The sequence below is a fragment of the Bufo gargarizans genome, chromosome 6 (assembly GCF_014858855.1).
Source record: "Bufo gargarizans isolate SCDJY-AF-19 chromosome 6, ASM1485885v1, whole genome shotgun sequence".
Lineage (NCBI taxonomy): Eukaryota > Metazoa > Chordata > Amphibia > Anura > Bufonidae > Bufo > Bufo gargarizans.
The window spans coordinates 271,071,554-271,089,605 of NC_058085.1; the positions used below are offsets into that span (position 1 = coordinate 271,071,554).

The 18,052-nt window shown below is 42.2% G+C and overlaps 1 protein-coding gene across 25 annotated transcripts in view; it reads right to left on the bottom strand.

The window, feature by feature from the left end:
* Window positions 1–659: 659 nt before the first annotated feature.
* The window catches only part of SORBS1 (sorbin and SH3 domain containing 1), a 336,387-nt gene continuing 318,994 nt past the window's right edge, over window positions 660–18,052 (bottom strand). For 24 of the 25 annotated variants that reach the window (XM_044298962.1, XM_044298981.1, XM_044298976.1 and 21 more), the window contains 5 exons: window positions 14,680–14,772; window positions 7,781–7,840; window positions 7,153–7,211; window positions 3,184–3,296; window positions 660–1,144 (listed from right to left, as the gene is read on the bottom strand). In XM_044298962.1, the coding sequence (XP_044154897.1) occupies window positions 1,077–1,144; window positions 3,184–3,296; window positions 7,153–7,211; window positions 7,781–7,840; window positions 14,680–14,772 (393 nt within the window). In that variant the 3' untranslated portion in view covers window positions 660–1,076. Of the gene's footprint in view, window positions 1,145–3,183; window positions 3,297–7,152; window positions 7,212–7,780; window positions 7,841–14,679; window positions 14,773–18,052 lie in introns of those variants that run through there. The other variant, XR_006390469.1, reaches the window with a different exon arrangement.

Consider the following 18,052-nt stretch of genomic DNA (forward strand, 5'->3'; position numbering starts at 1 on the left):
GTTACGATTAAGAACATTTTTGTTCGAAACGCGTCAACTGCTGGTGGATGGTCTGTATCTGTGAGATATTGCTATGTAAAGAAATTAAGCGTATTTGGAGATTTAAAGTGCTGGATTTACTCTTTTGGATTTTCATGTATGCCCTGGGTAGTCTGGGAAGTGGTGCAGCCATCTTGGATGACAGAAGAGGTGCCCAGGAACTGGTGGATCTGCAGCTGAAAAAATGAAAAGGCGGTCACCAGGTAAGCGTTCTATCTTTTTTATTTCTTGAACCAGAGGGTCGCTTTAAATATAGATTTAAGCTATTTAAGGGACCACTAATAGCCATTACAAAAGCTGAATATAATGAAAATGTCCATGGCAAATCCTCCTGAATGAAAGGTAACTCTCAGAAGAGGAGATACTGACCATTCAATTACAACAGGTCCTTCATTTATCATATAAGTCCAGTTAAACGACTGCTTGGAGCGGAGCTACCGATTCTGCATGGGTGAGATGTGCGACTGCTCTATCCATACTGTGGCAGAGCACCACAGGAGTTGTGCATCATCAGCCAGTGAACCACAGGTTTACAGCACGTGTACGTCCGCTGCACGGTACATGATTACTCTGTGGTCTGCGCATCTCATATTATACAAGTGTGATAATAAAATAATATGTTGAGCAAAATAAAATATTTTAATAGAAGTGACTGAAATTGCACATTATTTATGAAAAAATTAAAACACGCCTTGTGCAACCAATGCAGCCATTCTGTAGGGATATCCTAGAAAAGTACAAATATTTCAGTTTACAAAATGGCTGCCTGCGCTATGTGTAGGAGACAGGTACACTTTCAGTACGAGATCAGTATCAAATGAAAGATGAAATGAAAAAGAACCGTAAGGCGGTATGCTAATCAATGTCTGATTAACTCTTCATTGCCTTTTGGTAGAAATTTAGAGTTGCACTTTTCAGAGAGTACTGACACGTGTAAACCGCTTTGTGTAGAACCGCATAGCGAATACATTCAGCAACGGCCTTCATTTTGCACAATGCCAAGTAGCTTCACAATTCTCTAGCTGTGTACTGTCATTTTAGTAAAACACTGATTTGACATAGTTGCCGGGAAAGGTGCCGAACAGCTTGGTTCTTCTGGATGTACCTGCAGCAAATGAAAGTAGAATTCTTACAATGAAGTCTTCAGTTTACCACAATTCTCATACATGTGTTTTTTATATATATATATATATATATATATATATATATATATATATATATATATATATATATATATATAAAATAAAACAAAGAAAATAAAGGTACACTAAACTTTAAATCTTAATATCTTTCTTTGGCGAGCATGTAAATTGTTTAACAGTCATTTCAAGCAGAGGAAAAGCTGACCATATGTTCTCCAAGATGGTTACTATCAGAAAGTCCAGAATCTCGTCTGAGTCTAGTCATGAGGACCTCCAAAAATATTTGCACAGTCAGACTGGTCCACCGGAGGATGCTCCGTCAGGCTCCACCTGCGGCTTATGGCTCATGCACACACTGTCCGCGTGTCCTGCGCTGAAGGATGCAGACCCATTCAACTTGAAAGGGTCCGCGATCCGTCTGCACTGCAAAAAAATAGGGAAGGTTTAATTTTGTGCCGTGCAGAGGCACGAAACGAAAAGCCACGGAAGCCCTCTGTAGTGCTTCTGTGGCCTTCCACTCCGTATCTTCCGGATTGCAGACCCATTCAAGTGACCTGCTGTTTGCAGGCCACAATACGGGCACGGCCAGAACACGTTGGTATGCATGAGTCCTCATAATGAGACTCATATGGTCCAGCAGCAACAACTATTTATGAACCTGACTAGATGTGTGTACAAAGAGAACATGCATAGATTCTGTATAGCTGTGGGGGGGGATCACTTCCACTGGTAGGCCCAAGTCTGAAGTTGCCCATATGATTTGGTGACCTAATGGAAGAGACAGGCATCCCTACTTTGAATAAGGGAGACAGGAGAACAATGTAACATCTGCTGTACAAGGCCTGGCATGAATTATAAGACTTTTTTTTTAGTTTTTCTGTGTCCAGAAGCTTTAGGGTGAAGTTGTAGACTCGTTGCAGAAATTTCTGTAACTGAACATCAGTTCCATTCATCCGAATTGAGTCGTTTTCTACAAAGCCCCATTTAGATATACAGAATCTGCCCTTATTTTAAGTAAATGTTGCCTGCTCATACTATGCAAAATTGCAAATATTTCAGAAATTGCAACTCCGGGGATTTGGCCACATTAGGTCACAATGTGTAATAGAAAGCAGGTCTACAGGTTGTATTGCTAGGACATTCATCCTTGATCATTGCCCACTCCCTAACTGCATCTACTTGCAGCAATCATAAATGCAGTATGGGGATGAATGATCATTACTATGATTTTTCTTCTCCATAAAGATTTAAACAGGACAATGTGCTGCCGACAAAAGACACATTTTTTTTTGCAGCATAAACATCAAATCAGCTGAAAACCAGCGTTTGCCGGACTCTCAGTGACAATGGGGCAACTGTCAGGAATAAGCATTCATATGAATTTTCTTTCCCAATAATTGGCTGTCATCTGCCCCTGTAAGGCTACTTTCACACTAGCGTTCGGGTTTCCGCTCGTGAGCTCCGTTTGAAGGAGCTCACGAGCGGACCCGAACGCAGCCGTCCAGCCCTGATGCAGTCTGAATGGAGGCGGATCCGCTCAGACTGCATCAGTCTGGCGGCGTTCAGCCTCCGCTCCGCTCGCCTCCGCACGGACAGGCGGACAGCTGAACGCTGCTTGCAGTGTTCGGGTGTCCGCCTGGCCGTGCGGAGGCGTGCCGATCCGTCCAGACTTTCAATGTAAGTCAATGGGGACAGATCCGTTTGAAGATGCCACAATGTGGCTCAATCTTCAAGTGGATCCGTCCCCCATTGACTTTACATTGAAAGTCTGGACGGATCCGTACTAGGCTATTTTCACACTTAGCTGTTCTATGCTAAAAATAATGCAGACGGATCCGTTCTGAACGGAGCCTCCGTCTGCATTATTATGAGCGGATCCGTTCAGAACGGATCCGCCCGAACGCTAGTGTGAAAGTAGCCTAAATGCACCCCTATCGTCAAGCAAAATAAGCAGCGTTACATTGAAAACAATCTTCACGTTATATGAGGTGATGGATCTTACCTACAAACCAACCATCGTCACACTTCTCCATAACATCCACAATGTCTCCTTCTCTAAGCTCCAACTCATCATCATTTTGTGGTAGGTAAGTGTACAAAGCCTGATAGGTAAACCTAGGATGACAAATAAGGATACAAATGTACCAAAGGTGAAAACAGCCAGATGAAAAGAAGGTAAAAACAATAAACGCTCATGAGATGAGAAATAAAGTCACTCTATAAAACGCATCAACTGCAAAGAATTTTGTGATGCAACGGATATGTTGAAAAATACATAATTTCTCTAGAAATAGAATTTATGGGTAGGCTATAAAAGCAACCCTGAGCATTAACCCTACCTATACAGGGATGACCTTAATGTGTCTAGAGAAAACTCAAAATAATCAGTGTAATACTTCCTGGTAAATTGGACACCGGTTGACCGGTGTTGGCCATTTAGACCACTATATTCTTCTGTTCTGGGATCAGTGAGGTGGAAGTCTGAATAGGTAAAAATCGAATTGATCCAGGAGACATATCAGACAATGGAAAGGGTGTTATGTGACCACCTAGCCAAGCTTCAGAAAATGGACAAAGCTGAACATTTATGGTTTAGATAGGAAGGCCACATGAAACACAATGCAGGGCTTCCACAATCAGCGGAGGTATCTCATGTCTAGTGACATGCTGTCCAGTAGAGAATAAGGATTTGACGAGCTCCTAATCTTGAATTCCCCCAGGCAGCTGTGTGAATATCTAGAATTTCCAGGCTGCCTCTCCTTTAATCTCTAAACTGGCTGAGACACATTCCTCCTGTGGTCATGTAGGTAATGGAAAGAATGAGGCAGTGCTGGAGGCTAAGAAAAGGCATGCCCTAGCTTCTGGTTCCCAGTGGTATTTCCTATCCCACAAAGCAGTCAAAGGTCAATCCTTCCTGGATGACATCATGTGCTTTTTTTTGTTGCGGAAATATTACATATCCCCTGTACATGATGAATAAACTGCATGGGAATGCAACCAGAGACTTTCATTGGTGTGTGGCCAGCGTTAAAATGTAAAGAGGGATTTACACGGGACAACTGGTAGCCAATTGTCGGGAAGGAAGAGTTCCGTCCTGACAGTCGGCTGCTCGTTCAGCGGGGGTGAAGTGCTGCATATACATGCAGTGATCTCCTCTATAGTATGAGAATGAGTGATCACTATTGTGATCGCTCATCCACATACAGCTGCATTGTTTCTGGGCACTGCATGATCTCCTGCCCAGAAATGCTAACTTACTTGCAAGCACTAACAACCCAATGAACGAGCATTTCGCTCATTTATCGGGTGATCGGCTGCACCTTTAGACAGACAGATTGTCGGGAATAAGCGTTTGCTGGAACGTTCGTTCCCAATAATCTGTCCGAATATCGCCCCATCTCAATCCACCTTAAAGAACAACCTAAGTATTTATCAGCAGTAATAGGCCTAGTTGCCAGTGTGAAAACTGCATGATTTTAGCATGGAACATAAAAAAAAAAAAAAAAAACACCAAAAGTAGATTTAACATAAAAATTATGATTTAAACAATAGGTCATTCTCAGATGACAAAATCCCTCTAAAGGGGTTGTCCCATTTTTCATTTTCAGGATCTGAATACTTTTGTAATTGCACTAAAATCAATCTGTATAGCGCCAACTGCTGTTTGCCCCTTTTTTTTTTTATTCTCTGTCCAGGTTGACATACATGCTCAGTTCCATCCTTCAAATGCCACCAGCTGCAGCAGAAAGGACATGCCCCTAGAGAAAAGACACGCCCCCTGAGCTGCCAGATTGAAATAAATGTAGAGGAACAATTGCAGCAATGTATGGGGAGATCTCTGGATCCATGTGAGGTACAGGGCTGGTTCTAGCTTTGCTAGAAAGAGACTGCCATGTACTATATGCTTTCTGATTAGAAGTTTTTATGCTACGCATGGGATAACCCCTTTAAGTGGTGTCTAGTTAATGGTTGAGGTCCTGCCGCTGTGTCATGAATAGCAGCTGTCACCGGAAAAATTAAGCACAGCAAACTGCACATTGATATTGATGGACACCCACATAAAGGGGTTCTCCCCTTCTACAACACTTGGTTGTTATAAGGGTCCTCTGAAGATAAGATGATTATGAAGTGTATCCCTGCTGGGACCCCCAAATAAATTACACAGTGCCTACTGAAATATGTTGTTTGTGTAAGAGTAATTGACCATCTTTGTAGAGGATCTCCACTTTGCAAGAGAGGACGGTCCCTCTATGTTAAATCAGAATTCCTTACATGGCTATTATCATTTGGAAATTTTTTTATTTTTTATTTTTTAACTGGACAACCAATTTAATTATATGGATAACTGTGTTCCTCTAGAAATTACCACCTTGATGATGCAGTTCCTGACCAAAGGAACCTTCTCTATTAGCTTAGCAGGCCCAGAGCCGGGGTGTCCATTTAGCTGGTGTGATTATAGTATGGACACTATTATCAAACTGATGAATGCTCCTGCCATATGGTTCACTGAAACGGAGTTTGGAAGGGCTGTGTACCTGCCTGGCCACCAACTAAATGTATCTAGGCCCTGTTTGTCAGGTGGTCTTGGCCAAATGTTGAGAGCACTCTTGGTGTAGTTGAGCATTTGACAGTCCATAGCATACACTGCTCCTCATAGATGTCCTGTTCAGCTGGATACCAAGCATAGTAGACAGTCCCTATATTCTGGTATTGTGAGATGCATGGTAATAACCTCTTATGGACGGGCAGCACGGTGGCTCAGTGGTTAGCACTGGTGCCTAGGTTCGAATCCGACCAAGGACAACCAGCATCTGCAAGAAGTTTGTATGTTCTCCCTATGTTTGCGTGGGTTTTCTCAGGGTTCTCCGGTGTCCTCCCACACTCCAAAGACATACTGATAGGGACCTTAGATTGTGAGCCCCATTGGAGATAGTTGGATGCTAATGTCTGTAAAGCGCTGCAGAATATAGTAGTGCTATATAAGTGCATAAAATAAATAAATAAATGGGTGATCCCTGTTTGGAGTGCCTGTGTATAACAATGATGCCTAAGGCTACTTTCACACTAGCGTTGTTTAAATCCGGCGTTCAATTCCGACACCGGAACTGCCCGCCGGATCCGGAAAAACGTGTGAAAACGGATTACATTTGAAAAAATGCATTGGAAAAAACGGAACCGCCTTTTATGGACTTTTTTTTCCACATGCAAAAGACGGATCCGGTTTGACTAAACACACGGCGCCGGATCCGGCGTTAATGCAAGTCAATGGAAAAAAGACCGGATCCGGCGTTCAGTCAAAGTGTTCAGGATTTTTGGCCGGAGGTAAAAACACAGCATGCTACGGTTTTCTGAAAAGCCTGATCAGTCAAAAAGACTGAACTGAAGACATCCTGATGCATCCTGAACGGATTGCTCTCCATTCAGAATGCATGGGGATAAAACAGATCAGTTCTTTTCCGGATTTGAGCCCCTAGGACGGAACTTGGTGCCGGAAAAGAAAACCGCTAGTGTGAAAGTACCCTTAATGGTGGTCAAATAATCCCAAACCTGAGATCCCGTCAATAAATATATATTTTTGCCAGTCCATAGCATACACTGCTCCTCCTAGATGTCCTGTTCAGCTGGATGCCTGCCAAGCACAGTAGACAGTCCCTAAATTCTGGTATTGTGAGATGCATGGTAATAACCTCTTATGGGTGAGCCCTGTTTAAAGTCCCTATTATAACAATGATGCCTTAATGGTGGTCAAATAATCCCAAACCTTAGATCCAGTCAATCAATAGATACTTTTTGCCTGAAGATGTACAGATGTAGCAGAGCTAGATTGGGGAAACGCTGACATAGTTGCTTCCTACAAAGCTTTATCTGTAGCATTACACAGGACTGCAAGTAAACCCACGAGATGCCTATCACAGAAGATGCAGACCCCGTACATCAGTTATTTTAGAGGGACAATGAGACGGAAACTTACGCGTCTTGCGGCGTCTGACTCCTCTCTGAGCTGTCCCTTCTCTGCTGTGCCTGAGGTTGCTGAGAAATGATTAAACATTGTTTATTGTCATAGGAAGACACTTTGTGCCGATAGTCAAAGGGGTGAGAGATAGTACTGCAGTAACGGACTGATTTCTCTGCAATGCTTATTATCTCATTGCAGACAGCTTCCTGCCGACAGTCAACAAGAGCAAAGAGACAGGAAAAGATGGAGACATTCCAGAGGGCAGCAGACAAGTCCAGTATACAACAGAAGTGGAGATCCCGTTAAGTCCATAAGGTGGAGTGCACGAGTTTTCCAAGGGTAAGCATGAAGAAACAGGCAAGATACAGAAGAAGGGACAATTTAGTACAGATATACATAAGACACAGAGGAGAGCCTGATGCCATTAGCATGTTGCTGTTAGAAAATGCTCTTAATCTAGCAAGGACACGTTGGTGAGCTTGGCTCGGTCATGCATTATGCTGGTTAGGATTCAAAGGGCAGGCGTAGCAAGAAAGAGTAGATTATTGGTACTGATAAACAGAGACACACATGTTAGCACGGAGAGGAGTCAAGTCAATGCACCGGTGGCCGGTCTATATCCAGCACACCAAGGATCTCTTACCACATAGCTCTTTTCAGACTCTGTGAGGTCTGGTCCTGTGGTCAGTGTATGATGAGGCTGCTGTGGTCATCAAGCAAATTATAAGGGACACATTTAGCATGGGTTATTTGGATATAGGGAGACATATTATCAAGGTACACAATAGTTTGACTCTAAGACATTTCTTTTAATTCCCAGTCCAGTCCAGTGGTTGGTGGAGGAAGAAAAAATATTAATTTGCAAGTTCAGTATGGCTTCATGAGATACCATATACCGAAATAGGCCACTGTCTACAAGGGTACTGATTTATCGGTCTGTCTGAGTTTTTTTTTGGAGGAGGTTTTGAGGCAGATCTGCCTGACGGATTTTCAGCCAAAGCCAGAGGTGAATTCGAAAGGAATGGGAAATATAAAGGAAGGAATTATCCTTCTTCCTGGTGGATCCACTTTTGGCTTTGGCTGAAAATCCTGCAGGGAGATGTGCCTCAAAACCCCTTCCACAACACTGTGTGGCCATATCCTATAACTTGTTACTATGCCGGAGTATTAAAACAGTAGACCTATACATAACTAAGGGGACAGACTGAATCAGGATAACATTGGCGCTGCTTCAAGAGTACCACCACTTCACTTTCTTTCAATGACACTTTAATTAGACAGCTGGGTCAGGGATCTGTGTGATGGATATCGCCATGCAGCGCCACAAGTGTTTGACTGTTCAATTAAATCTTCATATTTTTGATGGGCCACAGTCAAAGTTGCCATTTGACTTGAGTCCAGAGCTAAATGCAGGTGGTGTGGTAAGTGTCTATGGGAATGAAAGGGGTTGCCCTATGAAATTTTTTTACAATTTTTCAGACCAATATCTGGATCTGAATATTTTTTGTAACTGCTTCTAATTACAAAATAGTATAGTCACTGAGTTATTCAACAAACTCTATCGATATAGCACCTCCTGCTGTTTGTTCTTTTCCTTATTTCTATGTCCACCTTGCTGAGGTGGTTGCACATGCTCAGTTCCATCCTTCATCTGCCACCAGTGGATCTTCTCTTAGAAGCTGTGACAGTTACAGGTAAAGAACTGCAGGAGAAAGGCCATTTCCCCTGAGAAAGAACACCCCCTAAGCTGTGACAGAAAGAGAGCTTCAGCACAAAGGACATGTCCCCGATCTGTCAGAAAATCTAGCAGAGCAAATGAAGCAATGAATGAGAAGATCTCTGGATGCATGTGAGGTACAGGGCTGGTTCTAGCTTTGTTAGAAAGTAGCAAGTACTATGTGATTAGTCTGACAGTTTGATTTTTTATTTTACATTTATCATTGGATATCCCCATTAATGATACCAATAAAACCTGTTGTGCTCTTGGTCTATGGCTGGTCTTATACTGGGCATTGTGCTGGTACAGTGCTACTAATTTACCACACCTTAGCAAGCACCAGTTCTATCAGTTCACATTTCTTTGTCAATGGAAGTGCTTACACCTGACATTCATGCATTTCATTCATTTGCATAGATTTAGGCCCAGGTATAATGGGGCAGATTTACTAATCCTACAGATGGTGTAAGGTAAGACAGGCTATATTGACCTGCACCAGATTTATCACAGGGGCTCAGGCTGGATGATAAATGTGGTGGAGGGACAGACATCTTTGTCCAGCTCTGTACCAACTATTGGTTGGCTTACATTGAGATAGAATATTACACCAGAATTGTGGTGCAACTATGGCGTTAAATGTTGCATATTGGACCATACCCCTTTCCTAGAAAGCCAAAATCCTTTTTCTGTTAAGCCGTTCCCCTTTGTTGAGCTAGACAAAATAATTTCTCTAAACTGGCTGCACCAAATTGTGCCACGTCAGAATCTAGATGAACCCTCATGAGAAAATGTGGCCATCGTGTCTATTGACAACCTACCGTAGTTTAAAGGGGGTGTCAAGCTGTATTACATTTTTTATATATGTCTCATAGTGGATTACAAATGAAGCAGAAGGGATATGTGCCCCCTCGCTGAATCCATGCTGCTGCCAATCCGCTGCAGAAAAGGCCGATCACTATGTTCTGCATTATGATCCGGCCCCAGAAAGTGGAAAGCAGCAGAGACCGAAAGGCATCAGAACAGCAATGTCGGGGGATTGGTGACAATAGTCTGGCTTCTTTATTTTTTTTTTAAGGGAATCTGTCACCAGTTTTCTGCTGTCTGAGAGCAGCATAAACTGATGACAGATACCCTTAGCATCTTTCTTTTCCCTACTGCAATCGGTGGCAGAGGGGCAGGGAAAGCCGGAAGCTCATAGACAGGAGGACTCTCTGATGCGTGCGGAGTACTGAACAGCTCCAGAGTGAGGCTCTTGCTAGATTTGCTCCATACAGACTTTAGCAAAATGACTGCATCACTTTAAGTAAGTGCTCCTTTTGCTAAGGGTAGCGGACACTAGTTTATGCTGCCCTCAGATAGGGCAGAATAAAAAATGGTGACAGATTCCCTTTAACCCACTGTGAGCTATATCTAAAAATGTAAAAACTACTGTACAACTGCTTAAATATAAAATAGAATCCAAAAAATAACATAAAAATGTAAGAAGTCACTAATGTGAAGGAATGGCAGGTGCACCAGAATGGCAGGTGCACCATATTACTGGAACAAGCCCTTTCTGTACAGGTAAGGGTACTTTCACACTTGCGTTTTTCTTTTCCGGCATAGAGTTCCGTCACAGGGGCTCTATACCGGAAAAGAACTGATCAGGCATGTCCCCATGCATTCTGAATGGAGGGTAATCCGTTCAGGATGCATCAGGATGTCTTCAGTTCAGTCATTTTGACTGATCGGGCAAAAGAGAAAACCGCAGCATGCTACGGTTTTATCTCCGGCAAAAAAAACTGAAGACTTGCCTGGATGGCGGATCCGGCATTTTCTTTTATAGGAATGCATTAGTGCCAGATCCGGCATTCAAAATACCGGAATGCTGGATCCGTCCTTTCGGTCTGCGCATGTGCAGACCTTTAAAAATGAGAAAAAAATAAATACCGGATCCGCTTTGCCTGATGACACCGGAAAAACGGATCCAGTATTGCAATGCATTTTTCAGACTGATCAGGCGTTTTTCAGACTGATCAGGATCCTGATTGGTCTGAAAAATGCCTGATCAGTCAGAAAAATGACATGCGTTTGCATACAGTTTGCCTGATCAGGCAGTCAGTTCAGGCAACTGAACTGCCTGCCGGAATCAAACAACGCAAGTGTGAAAGTACCCTAAATTAAACAGTATAATGACTTGTACATATAATGACTCTACTAAACTATACCAAACCTCAAAAATATGAAGTAGTCCTTAGTAACCAGTCAGCAACTACAATGATCCATCCAGTACAATACACTCAGTGTCATGTCTGACTGCCACCAGACCATCCTTCCCTGGCCTGAGGTTCACATTGACAAGTTATATCACTGCCAAGGAAGGCACTAACAATCAGAGCTATTCTGATTAAAGACATTTATGGCATATTGATAATATGTGCCATAAATATCCGATAGGTCAGGTCCCGGAAGTGTTGCCCCCACCTACTGGAAGAATGGGGCTCACCTGCTTTAAGGGAGCAATCTGGGTAAAACGTATGCTGTGTGTTATCCCTAGTGTGTACTAAGCACAATAAGGTAACATTCTGCCTGGACCCCCACAGCCCCTATAAGAGGGTCAGCCAGATGGTTGGGGGCAGCACTGAAGTCTGCCTCCGTTCTACACTATACTAGTTAGTTCTATGTACATAAAACCAATACAATGCACATTATTCTTTAAGCCAGGACACATTGCAAACATTTGTATACTTGTCTATATACTTTGAACTATATTATACGTCAAAACTAGGATCGGAACATAAAAATGGTCAATTGAGAAAAAAATACAATGAAGTGTAAACATTTTGCAGAACTAGCAAAACTAACCATATGCACAAGTCATGTACCATGTATTAAAGCTGCAACACCAGGAACAGACTATACGAAAGTGTTCACCGTTTCTGGTAAAAAGCAGACTTTTTCTTTTCTATTTAAAGGGGTTGTCCCAAAAAATAATATTCTACATCTTTCAAACCAGCACTTGGATCTGAATACTTTTGTAACTGCATAGACATAAAGGTTGAGTAATTCAATAAAATATACAGTCCCTCAGGTTACAATATTAATTGGTTCTAGGACGACCACTGTAAGTTGAGTTATTGGTTCCAAAGCCCCAAAATGTCATCCAAGATGAGAGAAAGTGAAGATTTAAGAAATGTAAGCAGATAAGTAAGACAGATAAAACGAGTCCTTACATATAACAGTCAGGAATAGCTGCCAACTAGCAACTAATACAGCAAATTTACCAGAGAAGTGGCCTTGATTGGTTGGATCTGAGACATTGTATGTTTTGTTTAGTTTCAACTTATGAATGGTCCGAAAAGACCATTGTATGTTAAAAATATTGTATCCTGAGGCCAATATATCTTGAGGGATCACTGTATTGGTACAGCGCCACCTGCTGTTTGTTCTTTTCCTTATTTCTCTGTTCACTGAGGTGGTCGCACATGCTCAGTTTAATTTTTCAACTGCCACCAGCCATATACTTCTGTTAGAAGCTTTGACAGTGACAGGACATGCCCCCTGAGCAAGGGCGCGCCATCTGAGCTGACTGATGGAAATAAATCTAGCAGAAACTGCAGACTACACATGGTAATTTTTGCTTGTCTGATTCACGGATGATGACTGAGTACATAACCCATGTGTAGACTTTTAGACATACCTAAGTGAAACCACCAACCTAACTCCAGGAGGCAGAATTATGAACACAATGGTTGGGATGTATGATGTAATGTTGACTCTGATCCATGGCAGACAGATAATACTATGGAAAATGGAAACCTGTCAGGTTGTGAATGCTGTCCTTGCTATCTGTAAGTAGCATTTTATAGAGCACGTCAAGCTGAGCAGATGGATATATACTGGTAGTTTTGTAGGAAAAAAAACAGCACAGTTTGCAATTTTTTTAAATAGAACCAGTGGCATACCATCCATGGAGGCATGGCTGATAGGGGTCCCAGGTACGAACTCTTTTTGCTACCAATATGAAAAAAAACCTACATTTTCAAGTAGTAGCCACTAGGTGGAGCTCAGGGCAAAGAGATTTTACAGTTTTCATTGCAGTCAATAGTAGCAGAAAATTCCTATGCACTGAGCTCCCCCTAGTGGTGGCTTTGGCCAGTTTTAGAATACATTGTATGAGGCAGACAGAGATGTATAGGGAGATTAATTCAGGCCCCGCACACAGGACATTAGGGGTTCCGACCTAAACCTCTTTTGGTGACCCTTGGGCCATTCTCGTTTGCTAAAAGTTGTTCTTTTAGAGAGTAGAGTCCTGACCAAATTTTCACCTCCAGTAGAATAGGAGATGATCCCAACTAAGACTGGGCCCTCTCTTGTGCTGGGCCCCATAGCAGTCGCATGGTCTGCCGGTGGTTACAGCCCTGTATGAGAGTTATGTCATATAAAAGATTTGAGAACTATGGTGTTCAGAATGAATGCCATATTTATGGAGCACCTACTCCACTTTTTCCAGAAATCTGGAGCGTTGCACTTTACGTTCAGCATTGGAACGTTTCACACACAAGTACTAGGAAACTAGGTGGGATGGGCAGGGTGGTGGTGGGGACCCTCACTAAGTTTTTCATGGTGCCCTATGAGATCTGTGTACAGTTCTGAATGGAACTATTTTCTCACCCCTACAAACCATTCCCACTATGACGTAGCAAACATATAGCTATTGTTCTTACACACTGGATGCTAATTTGCCCTTGTGTCTGCTACGTGTATCCGGCCTGCTCAAGGGTCTGGCTGAACCAGCCGTAAGTCAGGCCATGTATTGGTGACGGACATGAAAGATGCAGCCTACATCATCCATGGGCCTCTGTAATTCTAGTTAGATGGGGATTGGCACATGTGCACAACGAAAATCAATGCTCTACCCACAACAGGGAATTCAAAATGCAAAAGTGCCAATTGATTGACGTACAGCGCAAGCACAGTATGAACTCGCTGCATTGTGCACAGTACTTCTTTTAATTCTGTGCATGCGCCGATTGCTATCTAACTAGATTTGGAGAGGCTTGTGGATGACACAGGGAGTGTCATCCCTATCAGTCTATAATTTACATGGGCTGACTTATGGCTGGCTCAGCCGGACACTTGAGCAGGCTGGACATGACCAACAAATGCTTGAGGGCCAATTACCATGTACAGCAAGAGCATTTTGTTTTCTCAGGTAAGCAGCATGGCTTTTAGGGGTAAAATCTGATGTCTCCCTTTAAATGCCTTCTCATTCTGGGCTTATAAGTCTAGTAGTCGACCCACTTGACTCAAGGACCTAAGCTCATGCTCAGCAGGTATTTCAACCAATACATGAAGTTATATGGAATATTTTTTGCACAAAACAATATATTAATCTGTTCAGCTCCTCTTCTCTAACATGCTGTCTACAGACAGTAGAACATGCTGAACCTGACAGGTTCCCTATAACTTATTATTTCAGGCATATCAATGGGCAGATTCTGTTGGGGAACATTGTCCGCAATCTGTACACGGACTATGTAGTCTTTAATAAAATAAGGCTTATTTCATAGGCATCATAAGATACTATCTTGGGCAGGCCAATAATATAAGCTTATTAAACAGCAGGAATAAACAAAACAATACCAAAATAAGTGGGAATCTGACAAATAACCTGTATCTATATCTAAATATATATAGTGTTCTCCAAGTTTACCTAAAATTTCAAATATGTCCATATTAGGTAAGAACTTAAAAAGGGATAAAACAGGCAGTAAGAAGTAACAATATGATCTTCAAGATTGGTCTAAAGAGGTTGATTATACATGTAATTTGCTTGGGCTTACCACAAAAGAATTTGAGTTCAGGGTATTAACCGGGGAGTCTGTAAGCTTTACAGGACTTTTAGGTGCTGTTTGTTCACCGTCAGATCTGCAAGGCTAATGAGATGATGTAAAAGGACAAAAGATGCAATGAGAATGGGATGAGAAGTGAAGGCACAATAAAACAAATCACATACTTGCACAGCGACTGCCCGAAGCCATGCCGTGTTTTGATGCACGTTCTCACACAGAAACCAACATACATATGCATGCAAGAACATTATCTAACCTATAATACATGAAACATATAGGTCATTACTAAACAACGACTGTTTGGTACTTAAATGGTGCAGTATAACAAATATATAATAGCCAAAACTGGTCCTAAAGCGAACGGTGGAAAAGTTTACTTACTCTAATGATTAACACACACACACACACACAAGTGCAATAATAATAAACTTTACAATGCTAAGATATGACCACAGGCTCCCTGTGCTGGTAGGCAAATCAAGAAAGTCCAGATCCCATTGCATTTCATCGTAAAAATATACTGTGAAACCTCTCCAAAAGACACCTCTTTCAGAAGACCACAACCTTGTCTAGACCAGATTTTATGTGATTTTTAGTTCCACCATATTATGTATGATGGACATCCTCTTTGAGAAGGCCACTACCTAGAAGACCACTTTTCAATGCAATTTTTAGTAGTCTCAAAGTGTATTTCCAAATACACTCGACATTATTTCATGAGGGTAAGTGAATAAGTCTTGGTGGAAAACTAGCAGATCATCAATTTCGTACTAGCCACCTGCAACTGGGTGTCCCTACATTTGAGGGATACTGAATTGCTGGAGGAGTCACTGAAACATATCATATGCTATATATCCAATGAAACCTATTCACTTACCGTCCTGTTGTTCATTAAACATTCTCTTTGACTCGGAGACAGATTCCAATTATGTGTCCTCACCCAAATGGGAGCTTAATTACCCAAACTTAGGTCATCAAAGGGGTTGTCCCACTAGAACTTATCACCTGTCCACTCGATTGCCGTTAAGGGGCCTGCACTGATCACTAGAACGGTGGCCCATGTTCCTCTGTTTGAATGGAGCAGTAGACACCCATTCGTATCTTATGGTTCATTCAACTCTATGGAACTGCTGTATATAGCCGAGTACAAGCGTTCTGCTATCTCCGGCAGCCCCGTTGAGCTGAATTGAATGGAAGCACACGTGTATCCGCCACTCCATTCAAACAAGGCAACATTGGCCCCCAATCTCCATCTCGGCAGGGGGCTCCAGTGGTCAGAACCCCACTGATCAGCCACTTATCCTTTTTCCTGTGGACAGAGTATAAGTTGTTGTAATGGGACAACCCCTTTACAACAATCCATGGGTCAAGGACACAGGTTTGTCAATCTGGCTTTAACAGGAGTTTACAGATGCAGCAGTAGAAAAAATATATTTCTTTATAACATTGCTTTTTTATTTTTTTGGAATCCCACATAATCTCTTATCATCAGCAAAGTCATAACAGCAGCTAATCGATTCCAGACACTGTGACTTCTCATCTATACTGTTTTATGGCGACAACTGGACACGCTGGTGACAAGACATCTCAAGGAAAAAGTCTAAATATACAAACAAAACTTCATTACGTTTGTACATTAGGTATTGAAAAACATTTTTTTATATGTTCGGCCAGACGTAGTTTAAAGGGAAATAAAGTACAAGAAGAGCTAACTGAAACCTGTGTCTTACGTCCATGTATTATTTGAGTAAGACCTGTTCAACAGTGAAAGCAAACGTTTTATTTGGTTACCATGGTTTACTGCATATTTGCCTAGTGTCAAAGACAGTAGACAGGACATTATGGGTGTATCATAATAATTACTGGTTACTTGCTCAGTACCTTAAGTACCCATTATACTGAATGGATGCATTACATCTGGTTTAATAGGAATATAAAGAATCCAAGATGGCTACAATTCTACGGGAATCTCAGTTGAGTATAATTTGGAAATTACGAGAATTCCACTAAATCAGCATTCTCAATGTTCTGGCCACGTAATATTCATGTGAATGCATCAAAGATGTGTTTAGTTGAAATCTCATTAATGGGAACCTGCCAGCAGGAAAAATGCAGTGCAATCTGCAGGCACTATGTTATAGAACAGGAGGAGCTGAGCAGGCTGCTATATAGTTATCTTATTTAGCAAAATGTATTCATTTAAATCTCTTCTCGTTTGGGCTTAGGAGTCATCCAGGCTGTCAATCACTACTGAGTAAGTGTGTATACAGAGACCGCTGTCAGTCACCGATTAGGACCGCCCACATGACTCCTAAGCTCAGAACGAGAAGAGATTGAAATGAATAAATGAGACATTTTCCTGAACAATTTCCCATAAAGCTAGAAATCAATCTGCTCAGCTGCTCCTGCCGTATAACAGGCTGCCTGCAGATTACTGCATTGTCAAGGTGAGAGAATCCCTTTAAGAGTCTGCATTCGTTAATATGACTTCTTCCATGATCTGAAGAGTTCTACATTATAAACATAGTAGGCCAGCACATGCAAAGATCAAGAAATAAATGTGCAGGTGTAAAGGCACGCAAGCAGAGACGCTACAGCAGCACACCGCTTTGGGCACTAAGACATCTTCAGACTTTGAATATAGTACGGTAATTATTTTAAATTGAATTACTGTTAGGCTCTTAGTACACACTTTGATCAAATTGTGTGAGCCATCCACCCTGCCAAGACAACTTTATTAGATGGGGCCCTACATGAAAAGACTTACCCGGCTAGAGCACAGGCCTCCAGAATGAACAAAATGAAATGAAACAGTCCTATGCCACATTTACATGCAGCGATCAAAGCTTACCTCCTTGACAATTGAATGCTCGTTCAGTGGGGGTGAAGCGCTGCATTTACATGCAGGGATCACCTCCACAGTATGAGGACAGGCGATGGCTGCTGCTATCTCCGGTCCTCATACAGCTGCATTGTTGCTGTTTCGACAGCATGATCTCCTGCCCAGAAACGATAAGACAGACAGATAATCAGGAACAAGCATTCGTAGGAACTTCCATCCCAGATAATCTGCTTGACAATCAGGCCGTGTTTATCTGCCTTTAGAAAGGAGTACACTAACAGACACACCCAAATAATGGAAGCCTAGGCCCAAGACAGGTAAGTCTGTAGGGTAGGTTCCCATCTAATGAAGTTGCCTTCACAGGGTAGATAGACTCACACAAGCTGATCAAAATGTGCACTAAGAACAAATTTCTATGTATAATAAATATAGCAGTGATGCCTAGGAGCGACAACCGTGTTCGGAATGTGTGCGCCAGTGATTGGCTGCAGCAGCCCTAGGCCCAAGCCCCTTCTGGTCAAG